At 48.5% G+C, this 15,046-nt stretch overlaps 1 protein-coding gene across 6 annotated transcripts in view; it reads left to right on the plus strand.

The window, feature by feature from the left end:
- Nucleotides 1–3,024, plus strand: part of Tbx5 (T-box 5) — an 84,765-nt gene extending 81,741 nt beyond the window's left edge. For all 6 annotated transcript variants that reach the window (XM_005396561.1, XM_005396563.1, XM_005396558.2 and 3 more), the window contains one exon: nt 908–3,024. In XM_005396561.1, coding sequence (XP_005396618.1) covers nt 908–1,482 — 575 coding nt within the window. In that variant the 3' untranslated portion in view covers nt 1,483–3,024. The remainder of the gene's footprint in view (nt 1–907) is intronic.
- The last annotated feature ends 12,022 nt before the right edge of the window (nt 3,025–15,046 follow it).

Genomic DNA, 15,046 nt, shown 5'->3' on the forward strand with positions numbered 1-15,046 from the left:
CCATCCATCTACCCACCCATCCATCCACCCACCCATTCATCCATCCATCCATCCATCCATCCATCACCCATCCATCCATCCATCCATCCATCCATCCACCCACCCATCCATCCATCCATCCACCCATCCATCCACCCATCCACCCACCCATCCATCCATCCATCCACCCATCCACCTATTGCACACATATTATTGTGTGCTTCTTCCATGTAGCATGATAGTGAACAGCAGGGTATTTGTAGTCAGACTGCTTGAGTCTATACCTGGCTCCACCATTTATAGGCTGTACAAAACCTTGGCTAAGTTTCTTAACCTCTGTGTTTCTTTTCTATGGTCTGTTAAATGGGAATAACCTAAGGGTTCTTGTGAAGATCAAATGGGTCACTTTCTGCATAGTGCTTAGAACAGTATCAGGCAGAGCTAGCACTCTATGTGCTTGATTTTACTGTTATTGTTAAAACTATTTTTATCATTACTGTGCTCGCACGTGTGTGTGTGTGTGTGTGTGTGTGTGTATGTGTGAAGTATCAGGGTCTGGGAGTATAGTTAGATAAAACAAACAATATTCTGGTTGCATGGAATTTACATGTTGGTGAAAAGGAAAGATAATAGCAATTACTATTATCTGTGCCAGGCTCTGGACAAAGTGCTTAGTATCTATTTTCCCACTTAATTCTCAACATTGCCCTTTGTAGGAAGTCTGTTAGTACCTGTTCCATTTTACAGGTGAAGCAGCTGTGTGCTTGGAACTCCAGAGCCTGAGGACCTAACCATGACAGTCTACCCCTTTGGATCAGACTGGAGGTTGGAGCTAATAACCTCCACTCCCTTGGCCAAGTGCTTGTCTCTGCTCTTGGCTGACTGGTGGCTGGTCCTGGTCTCACTGGTGTCTCTCCTCCTGTCTTAGATGAGGAATGCTCCACCACAGACCACCCCTACAAGAAGCCCTATATGGAGACGTCCCCCAGCGAAGAGGACTCCTTCTACCGCCCCAGCTACCCCCAGCAGCAGGGTCTGAGTGCCTCCTACAGGACAGAGTCAGCCCAGCGGCAGGCCTGCATGTACGCCAGCTCCGCGCCACCCAGCGAGCCAGTGCCCAGCCTGGAGGACATCAGCTGCAACACATGGCCCAGCATGCCCTCCTACAGCAGCTGCACGGTCACCACGGTGCAGCCCATGGACAGGCTGCCCTACCAGCACTTCTCTGCTCATTTCACCTCAGGGCCCCTGGTCCCGCGGCTGGCTGGCATGGCCAACCACAGCTCCCCACAGCTGGGAGAGGGCATGTTCCAGCACCAGACCTCCGTGGCCCACCAGCCTGTGGTCAGGCAGTGTGGGCCTCAGACTGGCCTCCAGTCCCCTGGCAGCCTGCAACCCCCTGAGTTCCTCTACTCTCACGGTGTGCCCAGGACCCTGTCCCCACACCAGTACCACTCTGTGCACGGAGTTGGTATGGTGCCAGAGTGGAGCGAGAACAGCTAAAGGTAGGCTGGCCTCGCCGTAGACGTTTGCCAGGGAGAGAGAAAGGGAGACAGAAAGAGAGAGACAATCAGTAGCAAAGACAACCCCATTAACAAAGTCTTCATTTCATCCCATGTTTGCGTCTACTCTTGAGGCCGCTGGACACTGATGTAATTATTAGCTTGTGACCACCTCTCAAAAATGTGACTCTGTTGTTTTGTCTCAAGACTTAAAAAGAAAAACAAACAAAAGAAGACGTGCCGAACCCCCACGACCACAGCACTCATGGACCAGCCACATTCCCACCACCGGGATGTCTTTCTGGACTCCTGCCTTTGGGTTCCAGAACACCCAGCCTCATTGAGTGCTCTATCCTGACGCGCAGTGGAAGTCTTTCTCTGTTTCCGTGTTAATGTCGACTTTGTTATATAATAAATAATAATATATTTTTTTCTGCTAATTTCCTTAACGGGACCCAGTCCCTTATTAGAGGGAGATTAGAGGCAAGTACAGTTCAAACTATGGACTTGTTGGTTTCCTGTCACATCCACCAGCCCTAAAACTTTCATTTAGCACCTTCCTCTGCCTAAGAAAAGCACCTACCTCTGCCGTGGGATGTTTCGGAAAGGGGTCCCCAGTCCCTAACTGGCTGTTTTGATTTCGTTCTGCCGTCCCTGTGATTGTGGCGCTCACTTTTGATTTCTGTGTGTGGATGGAGTTAGGATAAGGTTGGGCTCCATCTGACGTCCTATCTTCCCCCCGGCTTCCCAGCTTCGGGTCTCTCCAGCCGTCTGTCGCTAAATCATGGCCTATAGCTTCCTGTCCGGAAATCTTGCTTTGAAAAACTTAAAAAGCCCTGGTTTACATGTGGGCAGGACCGTGATAAGCAGGGTACAAGCTGTGTGCTGACAAGAATTGTGACAAAAAGCCAAAATAAATATTCGTCGTGATAAAAAACAAAGCCAGCCCCTAGCTCCCAAACTTCCATCACCAGTGATCCAAAAGGGATACAAAGGAAAACCTAGGATTCCTCAAGAGGCAAGATGCACTCGCTGAAGATTTCTCTCCAGAGCAATCGCTGCAATGCCAACACGACATTGTGTGTACTGAGAGCAGAAAATGGTATTAGGAAGAAGTGTGTGTAAGTAACACATTATTGTAGGGCTCCTCAGATGTAATATTTTACTTGTACTATTTATTTATAAATGGGAATTCTAATTAAGTAATAACGTGAAGCCCAGCATGGGAGTTGACCAAGAGCTTTTTAATTTTATTGATACTCGAATCCAAGTTTGTTTGTTTTTTTTTCCTTTTGAATGTGCTTTGCTTTCTTGATTAAAAAAAAAAAAATTAACTGACCCTAATTAAAGAAAAAAAAAAAAACAGGGTAATATGTGAGGCTGAGTCTGTCCATGTACGAGAGAGCGTGAGGGTGTGTGCGGTGCGTGTCTTTATGCGATTTTGTCCTTTTATGTTGCTGGGGGGAGGGTGAGATCTAAGTACTCGCTCCTTATATGTGTGTGCTAATGAATGCCTAATAAATACTGTGTGCTTAAAACAGTACCGGAGACTTGAACACCCATTTTTTTCTTTCTGTTCTTGCTACCGATGGCAGAGAGGGGCTCTGAGGTGGAGGACACCTGAGGGAATTGTCTTGCATGTAACTTTTGTACACCTGTGCCTTTTCTGGCTGATGACAGGGGTGTTCTGCCTCCATCGTCTTTGAACATGACAAAGCTGAATGTATTTACCCAGTAGTTATAGCCCTAGGATGAGGTTACTTGCTTTCATCGAATTTGTTTTACCATGGGGAAAGAACCAGCGTTAGAAATCGCAGTGGCTTGAACACTGGTACTGGCCTTACTATCCAACACCTCATGCTTGGTTTCTCTGGAAGTCTGTCTTTCTCCAAATCGATGATCAGGTCGGGTGTTTTGGTGATTCCAGCGCAAACAACTCTATGGGTGATCAGTGGACCACTATTTTTTTCAACCCCACAGATTTCAGATTTGTTCTACGCAGAACACAAAAAGCACAGAGCAGGGAAACCAATCGGTGGATAAACGGGTGCTGCGATTTTTCTTTCAAGTTTTGTAATTTTGGTGCCTACATCCCTCAAGTGATCAAGAGCCATCCGGTGTGTAGCATTCGCTTGAAACAGGCACAATTGGATTATTGACAACAAATTATTCATTTCACCAGGTCCCCCCCCCCCCGAACCTCCCCGAGGCAGCGCGCTCCTGAGAAGTGTAAATTAATTATAAAGAAAGGACAACGCAGCTTCTTCCAAGCACACTGGAGAAACTAGGTCAATGGCTCGTTGGCCCTCCAGGGACCGAATTAGTAAAGTTGCACTAAATAAGTTCTGACTGTATTTTCAATAGATGTTTATTCTGACAAGCTTAATTTTAAGTTTGCCTTCGAAAAATTATCTCCCAAATTAATTTTACCAGCTATCAAAGACTATCAGGCTTACTCTTCCTGAAGAGCCCCATGTAAATACAGGTTGAGTATCTCTCATCTGAGATGCTTGGGGCCAGAAGGGTCTCAGATTTTGTCATTTTGGTTTTGCGTTGTAGAGTATTTGCATAAGTATATTTGGGGGGGGATGGCATCCAATTCTGAATATGAAATGCATTTATGTTTTTTTATAACCTTTATTTTCATCATCTGAAGGCAATTTAATACAATGCTCTCAGTAAACTGCATTTTGACTGTTAGCTGTCACATGAGGTCACGTGTCACGTTTTCCAGTTACGGTGTCACGTGGGCACTTGGAAGGTTTCGGGTCCTGGGACATTTTGGAGTTCAGATTTTCAGATGAGGGGTGTGCAACCCGGCTGAACCGATGCCTCATTTTCACCACTCAAACATTTGCCACTGCTCAAAGCCCATTAGAAAGATGTTCACGAGAAGCTTCCTAACTCAGAAAAGAAACACTGTCATTCCATAAAAGATACACCTCCTGTTTGGGTTCCAGACATTCGTTACAAAGGATCTTTTCCTGAATCAGTAGAATTAAAGATATAATATCCCAATATTCACATAGGTGGTTTTTTTTTGGTCTGTTTATTTTGGAGTACTGGGGATTGGACCCAGGTAACACTGAGCTACCTTCCCCAGCCCTTTCAGTTTTTTCATTTTGAGACAGAATCTTGCTAGGTTGTTCAGGCTGGCCTCAAACTTGTGATCATCCTGCGTGCTGGGATTATGGATGTGTACCCCCAAGGTCACCTAGCTTTATCATTGTGTTGACTTCTCAGCTGAACCTTAGTGAAGAGAATAGCCAGGTAAAATTTGGGGAAGAAAAAACATTCCAGGCAGAGGAACAGTGGATGCAAACATCTAGCGGCAGAAACTGAGATTTAATGGTTGGTAGTCACCTAGTCTGCATTCTTTCTCTTAGTCAGCAAACATGTATTACGGTCCTATCCTGTGTAGTAGATACCCCTCCCTGCTGAGGATCTAGTAGTATGTAAGGCTCGTTTCCAGTGAGCTCTTACAACTGCGAAGCACAGATTCTGGTTGTGTGGGCTGGTAGGCTCTGGGCTTGGGAGAGAAGTGTGATAGCATTCAAAGACTTGGTTCTTGTTCTTGAGCTCAGAGAGGTTAGGAATTCTCAGTTCACTCTGCAGAAGGGTGGCAGAGTTAAGCATATTCCCTAGCTTTATCCAAACTTCTGCTTCTCCCCTTATTCCAACCTGTCTCAAAGGTCTGGGGTGAGTTTAAGTGAAATAATATTCAGGGGGAATATCCACTAAAGTGCTTTACACAGCAGATACTACATAAAGGCTTGAAAAGGCTTTTATCTGTGAAATACAATTTTTTTACTCACCGACTTAGCAAACACACATTTTAAAAATGATGCCTGTTGCTAATGAGAAACTAGGAAATCTCATCAACTCTGTTAAACCTTTTGGGAGGAGACTTTGGCAAAATAAACCAAGTTTTCAAAATGGTGCTAAGCATTTAATCTGATAAACTTGCTTTGAGGACTTGGTCCTGAGAAAAGAATTGGGGATGTGCATACATATTTTTAGGGAACTTTGTCTTGCTTTTTCTTTTTTTAATCTTGCAAAGTTTGAGGCAGGCTTCATAGCCAATACTATGGGGTTCATGGGGTAAATGAATGTATACCCAGAGGGATATCACATGATAGCAAAGAGATTGTAAGTCAAGGAAATAAGCTGTGGTTGAAACAGCAGCTTCTGAATTTTATGGAGTACTCATCCATGCTTAGAAGGGGAAAAAAACAATAATACCAATGGTGAGATCATGGGTGTTTACGTTTTCTTTGTGTTGTTGGGTATTTCCCTTTTGTCCTTGGTGAGGAAGATGGTTTATTCAAATTAGTAACATCAAATCTAGTTTGTGTTTGGCCTTGCTCATCAGGAGCTTGGGAGGAGGGTGTACTAACACTTCTGTTTGCTTTGAGGATGAAGGGAGGGAGGTCCCATCGTGAGTGGCGGTGACCCAGGCAGTGACAGAGCTGGTCCCGGTGCTGATTGGCAATCGCTCCTCACAGAACCTGCTGTTGCCACAGCAAAGTGGTGCCTGGACACTTGTGTGTCTGCTTTCTAGGGCTGCTGCCTCCTCACTCGGTGTGCTGGGTGGGAGAGGCTATTGTCCAGGGCAAGCTCTTTGTTCCTTGTTAATAAATACAATGTGGAAACACACACACACACACACACACACACACACACACACATTGAACGAGGCCTTTTTAAAAAACCTCACCTCTGTTCTGACATGGGTTATTAAATTCACGCTCCCACTCACTGCCTGTGATTCTGCACAAGGCACTTAACCCCTGTGACCTACCATGTGCTCGTCTGTGGCCTGGGGACACTAGTACTCACCCGAGACCATTCTGGGTCTAGGGAAGCTGCTAGGAGGTCTTGTGGTTGCACAGAAGCTAGGCATGGAGAAAATGCTCAGTAACCATTAGCTGATAAAAATAGATGAATCAGTGTTACTAATTCTGCTCCTCCTCCTCTTTGTCCTCCTCCTTCCCTTCCTTTTTTTGTTGGAAGATTTGCTCCTTTGATCGTGTGTTAGTTTTACAGCCACTTTAAACTTAGTGGAGGTTTGGAAAACATCTCGGTCACCATCACCATCACCATAATCACCACCATAATCACCATCATCATCAGCATCATCACCTTCAGCAATAACTAAAACCACTTCCCACATGAGCGTCTTCTTCAATGTGATTTAAGTAGCTGACTTTGTAAGTGACTATCCACTCTGACTCTTCGTGGCCAGGAAGAGGAGATAACAACTTTTACATCTCTGAGGCTGACCATCAGCCCCTTTCTTTTCTGATCTCAAAATGCATTTTTATTCCACTTAACGAAGGAATCATGCATATTAATCCCACCAGAAGTGCGGGCCCTGATCCTACAACTGTGAGTGCTGGGGCGAGCGCAGATGAAGGCCGTTGCCGGCCATGGCAGTGTCTGGCTGACTCCCTCCGTTATTGGTAGAAGTAAGTGTGGTCACAGCTCTCGCTTGTGCACCTTGTGCAGATACTTTGTCCCCATACTTGGCAGCACACCTTAGTACTGGGAGTTCTCAGGGAAGGAAGACCTAACTAGAGACGTCAGGTGACATGGCCAAGGCCACCCAGCCTCGGAGTGGCTTGTCCGCCACCCACACTGCCAGCTCCCTTAGGCACTGGGCCAAGTCATGCCATCCCTGTTCCTCCCCACTGGCCAGGAGCAGAGAGCGAGACCAAGGCAGGTAGAGGCCGGAGCGAGACACCATGGCTCCAGGTGAAGGCCCCCGCCCGCCCCATGGGGCCTTCAACCTCGGGTGAAATGAAGGCAGTTTGGATTCTGTGCCTGCAGCCTGGAGTCTCAAAGGGCGAGACCTTTTGGCTTTCTGTTCCCGGAAGCCCAGATTCCCTGGGAAGAGTGACCTCCCCACTTCCCCTAGCCTCAGTTTCCACTTCTGCAAGGTGCGCAGCGGCTTTAGAGGCCTGGCGCAGGATGGGAGGAGAGGCTGGGTGTGACGTGCTCAGTTCAGCAGCCCCGCGCCGCCTCTGTGCACCCGAAACACAGACCTCGGCCGGCGCGACCTGCCTGAGAGGCAGTTAGCAGAATCCTCTTTTCCCCTTCACATTCAGCCCTGGTGGCCCTTTCTCTCTCTTCCACTCCAGCTCTTCCTCTGCCTGGGCCAAGAGAGCTTCAGGAGGGCAGGAACACTCCAGCTCCCTCACTTGTACTTTCCCCAGAAGGCGCTCACTAGCTATGACCTGGGCAGAGGAATTAGAAAGCAGCTCAGTAGATGTGTCCCTCAGGGACAGGATTCCACCAGCAAGTCAGGGCTGTCGCAGAGGATATGCTGTCTGGAATCTGATTACAAATAGAGCTAGTGTAGACGTCTCACCTCAAGGGCCTGCCTTGAGGCTGTGGCTTTGTACGGCTGCTTCTCTCTGGGGGTGGGAGGCTTCCTCGGCATGAACTCAGGCACAGCCGATAGTATGACTCTGGGGACACCCTGGTCATGGACCCTGGAAGCCAGTGGCAAAACCCAGCCTCCTGTTTAGCTCAGCGGCACAGCGCCTGCCTGGCAAGTGCAAGGTCATGAGTTTGATTCCTGGTACCAGAAAAAAAGAAACACACAAAAAAAACCCAGCCTCCTATCCTTTGGTGAGAAGGAAGGAGGTGCATTCTACACCCCGCAAGTCAACCGCTTAGCTTCATCTCTTCCCATCCCTCGCCTCCTGGGACCCACGGCCAAGTCCTCCCTGGAGAAGAGTCCAGGGAGCACAGACTGAGTCTGGGTCTGCCAGTCTCTGAACGGGCTGCCCTGCATCTCCACAGAATGCTTTTTCTTTCTCTTAAGCTTTTTATTGTGGGAGGAGTGTAGATTCACAGGCAGTTGTAAGAAACAACACAGACAGATCCCCGACACCCATTACCCCTGGCCCCAAGCATCCTACACAACTTTAGTACAATGTCACAACCAGGGTGCCGACATGGACCCCTCCCCGCTCTCCTGATCTCTCCAGTTTCCTTTGTATTCATTGTGTGTGTGTGTGTGTGTGTGTGTGTGTGTGTGTGTGCGCGCGCATGCTTGTGTGTTTAGTTCATGCAATGTTATCATACATGTAGATTTCCTTATCTGCCACCACAAACTGACGTGTGATAGCAGACAGAACATTTCTATAACCAGAAGTATCCCACATGCTGCTCTTTTATACCTACATCCATCCCTTCAACCTCATTCCTAACTCCTGGTAAGCACTGACTCTCCCCAGACTGCAAACTTTTTTTTAAGAATGTTATATGAATGGAACTGTACAGTATATAACTTTTTTGAGCACTGGCCTTTCTCATTCAGCCTACATACCTTGAGATTCATCCAAGTTGTTGAGCGTATCAAAGGTTTGCTCCTTTTTGATTGCTGAGTAATATTCCATGGCACAAATGTACCAACCACTCTTTGCTTCATCTCTCTCTTCCTGAAGGGCATCTGGTTTGTGTCCAATCTTGAGTATAGAAATCTGTGTGTAGGTTTTTGCATGAGCATGAATTTTATATCTCTGGGATACATGTCTAAGACTGCCATTGCTGGGTGGTATGACACCTGCATGCTTTCTCTTTTGAGAAATTTCCAAACTCTTTTCCAGAGTGGCCACCCTATTTTCCATCGACAGTGGCAGCGCAGGGGAGATCCAGTTTCTCCCCCTCTTCACCAGCATCTGCTGTCACCACTGTTTCCTTTTAGCCACTGTGACACATGTGAGGTAGTGGAGTTCTGTTCTGTGGAGGGGCTGCTTCTCAGGAGAGGGCCGTGAAGATGTACTGGCTTCAGCCACGGCAAGGGCAGCATGGCTGCCGACCACACAGCCTCAGGGACACACGTCCACAAACAGCTACTTTTGCTCCAGAACCTTTGGGGCCACTGAGTGGTTCTGGTGCTCTGGGCCGAACGTGGCTGGTGCTGGGAAAGCTCAGCAGAGGGGTCGGCTGGGGTGTGTGGGGTGCCTGGATGGGGCGGCTCGGCCCTGCTACACACACAGCTTCTCATCCGGCCTGGTCCGTGCACATGCCTGACTCAAGGCCAGCGTGTGAGGGGCTGTGAGGAAGCAACACAGGCTTTTCCTAAGGAGCTTTGTCAGCCAGGGCCACCAGAGAAGTGGTGCTGGTAAGAGATAGACAGACAGACAGAGAGATAGAGAGGCAGAGATGGAGACAGAGATAGATGACTGATACATAGGTGATAGATAGCTAGACAGACAGATAGATAGATAGAGATGGATAGACAGGGGACAGATAGCTACAGAGATGGATAGATGGGAGAGTACTAGGTAGCGATGCATTGCAAGGACCGGTTTATACAAGAGTGGGCACTGGTAGAAACCCTGAAATCTACCCCAGGAAGGGCAGAATCAGTCCTGAACACTGTAACAATGCACTGTAACTTAAATGATGGACGCTCGTTTCCTCATAGTTACGGATGCTGGAAGTTCAAGGTCATGGGGCTATGGTCCCTCACTACTGGGCTATGGTCCCTAACGACCTCACTTCACCCTGATCACCTCCTTACAGACCCCAGCTTCTAATACAGTCACACTGGGGTTAGAGCTTCACCATACAGATTTTGAGGGTGGCAGTGCGGGCTGAGGGACGCAATTCTGTCCATATCTGGAAGCTGGAGTGCTCACATATGGTGAAAGCTGCTCCCCACAGACATTATTTCTCCCTCCTCTTTAGGGAAGCCTCGGATCTGCTTTTCAGGCCTGAAATGACTGAATTCTGGATCTTCCCCCCTAAAGTGTAGTCAACGGACTCTGGACTTTAATCAGTCTACAAAAACCTGTGCAGCAGCATTTAGATTAGTGTTTGATTGGCTGATGAGGCCGAGGCCTGACCAGGTTCGCATGGCTAAAAGACAATCACTCAGTCCCTGCTCTCGTGAGAAGCCAGCCTGCTGAGTGCCCGAGGTCATGGTTCGCTGTCCAGAGGGGCTGTCCTAGCTGCACGGAGGTGCCAGCCAGGGTGGTGTGGATGAGCTCGACTGGCTTAGACAGAAGTCCTCGGGGCAGGAGGCGACGCTGCCCCAATGGCGGGCCTCGTGTCCGCGCACCCGGTGGGACCTACGCTCTGTCTGCAGAGGGAGAATAGGAAAAGAGAGCCGGAGGCAGAACAGACTCTCACGGACCAGCCCCAGCCCTGGCCCCTCCTGCGCGCCCACAGCCTCAGCATCACCTTGGCCCCCGAGCACCCCTGGCCAAGGTGCTACTCCATGCTGCATGGCTCCAGGGAGCAGCTCCCCAACCTTCCACAGCAGACCGCCCCTCAAAACCACAGGGAGAAGAGCCCCATTTTATTTAGGAGATCTGGTGATCCCCCCCAAAGCCAGATATCACTACTCTACAGACTTCCTCTTCTTCACAGCACCGAGGGCTGAACCCAGAGTCTCGTGCATGCCGGGCAAGTGCTCTACCACTGAGCTACACTCCCAGCCCATCTAGACATCAGGGCAGGGGAGACCGAGGCTTGACTATCTCCAAAGGGAGCTCGGTGGCTTGCCCAGGACTGCAGGGCTGCTTAGAGGCAGCGATGAAGCAGAACTCTGGGTCAAACTCTGTTTGTTCTGCATCCTGTGTGACGATTTAGGGGTCTGTGGTGTCCCTGTCACTTTATCTCCTCTTTTTGCAAATGGTGCTCCCGTTTTATTTAAAAATATGCTTTTATTAGTGCCTATTCATTTTATGAAGCATTGGCTTTCACTATGGTATTCCCGTACATGCACATAATATATATTTTGATTGTAAACGTTCCCCTTACCCTGCCTCACACCCCCAAGTGCCTTCCTCCTGTCTAGGGAGAGTCTCCCTTCTACTTCCATGCCGTCCTCCTTAGGTCCCACCTCTGAGGGAAAACGCATGACACTCGTCTCCCTGTGTCTGGCTTCTTTCATCAACATGGTGATCTCCATTCCCATCCTTTTCCCTGCAGATCATACCATTTCACTCTTCTTTGTGTCCGCATAGTGCTTCACTGCATGTCCAGATCACATTTGCTTCACCCTGTCATCCACCGATGGGCACCTCGGCTGCTTCCACATCTCTGGCTACTGTGAATTGGCACCTCAGCCTTAGGGGAGATTTGTTTCTGTCTTGTGCACAGTTTCTGTGGATACAGAAGATGTTGTGAATGCCGGGCCCTCTTCCAGGGCTCACCCTCACGGCCACTGTAGCTTCGCTGGTTCTCACAGCACCAGTGACTTCATCTCTGAGTTTGACATCTTTCTCTGGCTGCAGGGATGTGCTTGGAACTGTGTGTGGGTCAGGCTGTCAGTGGCAGGGAACTGAGGTCCCCCAGCATGGTCCTTAAGCAGTGAGGGACAGGAGTTGGTATGGACTCACCCCGACCCTTTGTCTCCCTGGTGGGACAGTCTTGAGTAACGCAACATCCAAACCCTTGCCTCAGGCTCTGCTTTGGGGAAAGTGCAAACTAAGAGTGTGTACAGTTGTCAGTGAAAGAGCCCCCTACCATTCTTAGACAAGGGGGTGGGAGCCCCTGGCCCACAAAGGGCTTATTGTCTCTGTCTCCCAGAGAGGGAATGGAGTGTAGAGAAATAGACTGAAAGTCCTGGCACTCGGTCTAGTCCCTAACAAACTCCTATTTAGTTTCTTCCACTTAGATCCCCAAGATTAGCCCTTTCTTATAATTATCACTGCCCAATCATCTCTTTCAGAGCTGCCCCTTTGTACAGATTGCAGGTAGCTCGGTGATTCACAATGCTAGTCTCTAGGTCAGTGTACCTCTTGGAGTTGTGCAGTGCACAACTGCCCAACCACTCATGGCGGCCCTGTGACGCTATACTTTCAATACATTCTTTTCTTTCAGGTTGAAACATAGCTGATTAAAAACTTTGATGTGGCAATAACTTAGAAATCTTCTGTCCCAAGCCTCTGCAGGCAGGTAATTGAATGTCAAAACCATGGACACGAGATAGTTATTCTTCATGATTAAAGTTTTTCCTTAAAACTAGAGTTCAAAGGAACAAAACCAGCTATCCCAAGAGAAACTGGGGGCAGAAGCGTGAACTTTGCTTTCTTAATACCAATTCTTTTTTTTTTTTTTTTTTTTTGGTTTTTCTCCGGTACCGGGAACTGAACTCACGACCTTGCGCTTGCCAGGCAGGCGCTTTTGCCACTGAGCTAAATCCCCAGCCCCTCTTTTTTTAAATTGTTTTAGTTTTTTTCTTTTTTGGTACCAGACATCAAACTCAAGACCTTGCACTTGCCAGGCAGGCGCTTGTGCCACTGAGCTATATATCCCTGGCCTTAATACCAATTCTACATGGGTGAGATTTATTTTCCCGTTACTTTTATGCATTTGAAGTAAGGAGCCTGAAATCCAGTTATGGCCAGTATCTTTTTGTAACTCTGTTTAATACCTGCCTCTTTTCCTTGGAGAAAAGAACAGTTGGAAGAGAGAGAAGGGGGGAAAGGGAGAGAGGGAGAAGGGCAGAGAAAGAGAGAGAGAGAGACAGAGAGAGAATAAAAGCTTTTACATTGCTCTAATTTCTGAAACATAAAAGCTATTCTTTGAGACTAAATCCATTCCCCCACCCCACCCCATGGCATTAAGGATAGAGAAATTCCTAAGAAAATAATTTGTCAAATCCAGACTGATCAAAGATACATCTGAAAGAACCCTACTTTTCTTCTTCCCAAGGTAAAAAAACAGCCCCCACCTAAGCTCAGAATGAATCGGCAATTCATTTGCTGACTGTCAGATAAAGTAGCACAATCCCCGCCACATCTTTAACCGGGACAGGGCCAGAAGGAAGCAATTCTGTGCCCACCGAGCGAACAAGCTGGGGGTATGTTAGTGATTAAGGGATCCTGGCCTGGGGGAGCCCAAGAGATATGACTCAGATTCGCAAATACACCATAAATCTCCCTCTTTTATTCAAAATGTGTGTTTTATAGTCGTTTCCTGGCCAATTGCTGCCTTGAATAAATATATAACATATCTGGATTTAGCTCCAGAGCTGGAGTCAGACTCGGGGGCCAACTATACTGGATATTTCCAAGAGCGAGTAATGAGGCCGTCTCCTCGTTCTGACTCACCAGCCACATCCTACATCAAAAATAGAAATAGAAGTTGGTGCTAATTGGGCCAAAGGAGATAAAGCTATGCTGCGCCAGCAGAGCTAATTCCTCCTCTTCTTTAAATGAGTAGCTGCTCCCCAGTCACCCTGCACCCCTCAGCGAGGTCCGTGCCAGGGGGCGGCCACAGTGTGTGCCGCGGGCTGCCTTTGGTTGGGTCTGCTAACTCCAATCTTTGGCCAACGGACCTTGGCTCTGGGGATCAAAGGTTTACAAAAATAGTTTTTTAGGAGATTTCCATTCATTCTGGAAACACCAAATGCCCAACCTCCAGCTATCCACGTCGCTGGAGTCTGAGGCTCAAGACCCAAGGCTGCTGCCAGAGCCTTGTTGACTGAGGGCTGATTATGTGCGGGACGTTTTCTATGATTCACATGCACAGGCCTTGAACTTGCCTTTGAAAGTGTTAGAGGTCGAAGCGAAAGGCGAGTCCTACTCACTGCGCGTGACCCTGTGAAGTATGCAGGAAGCAGTCTCATCCCCGTGTGACAGGGGACAGGGTGACCAGAGCTGTCACCTCCCTGGGTTTCAGGGCTGCAGTGGACATGTTTGTCATGTCTGCATTCGTGGTGTTCATCATCTTGCAGTGGGCTCAATGTCGGTGCCAGTTCCCCTGGCGCCTGCCCTCAGGTAGATCTCGGTCCACAGCGACACTGGACTGAGTGTCTTCTGCTCAGTTGCCTGAGAGGCGACTCGGCACCTGGCAGGCAGGTGCTTGGGAACCTCCCTCCCAATCCCCACAGGCTGGCTGAGCTAAGTCAGAGAGAATGTGAGTCTTGGTCCGTCCATGCAGTGCACCAAATACTCTCAGATGTTCTAGGAACAGTTGCGTTTGACAGCAGAAGTGGCCAGAGGAAGAATCCACAGGAGAGTGCTGAGTCTCGTGTGGCCTTCACGTGACAATACCCAGTTACTCTCTTGGGTGGAGAGAGGCTCCGAAGAGGAGAATGGAGGTGCACGAGACACCCCAGCTATGCCGAGCTGCACCAGAGGCCTGGAGCTGAGCCTCTCCTCTGCCCTTCTGGGAAACCCCAGATTCACTAAACTCGGTGCACTTCCCGTGCCTGCCTTCTTCCCTGGTAAACTATCAGTAAGAGGTGGTTTGTGAATTACACGAGCAAAGGAACCATGTGCCAAACACTTTACAAACGCCCAGGAAAAGGTGCTGCTCACAACTGCTGCTTTGTCCTGCCCAGTTCCATACAGATGCTGAGGCTGCTTGCAAAATCACGGCCATCAGCAAGATGATAAAGCAAGAGTTAGAGAGGGACACAGAGCCGTGCATTCCATTTGGCCTTGTGTGCATTACATTTCCCCAAAGGGCTACAACGCTTGTTTTTTGGTCCCGCATGGCTTTGGTGTTCCTCCTACCAAGAGGTGGAGTTTGATTGTCCCCCGATGAAGCTGTGAATCCGGTGGCTTCATTCTGACACATAAAATGGGATGTGA

The sequence above is a fragment of the Chinchilla lanigera genome, unplaced genomic scaffold (assembly GCF_000276665.1).
Source record: "Chinchilla lanigera isolate Chin_1 unplaced genomic scaffold, ChiLan1.0 scaffold00054, whole genome shotgun sequence".
NCBI classification, from domain to species: Eukaryota; Metazoa; Chordata; class Mammalia; order Rodentia; family Chinchillidae; genus Chinchilla; species Chinchilla lanigera.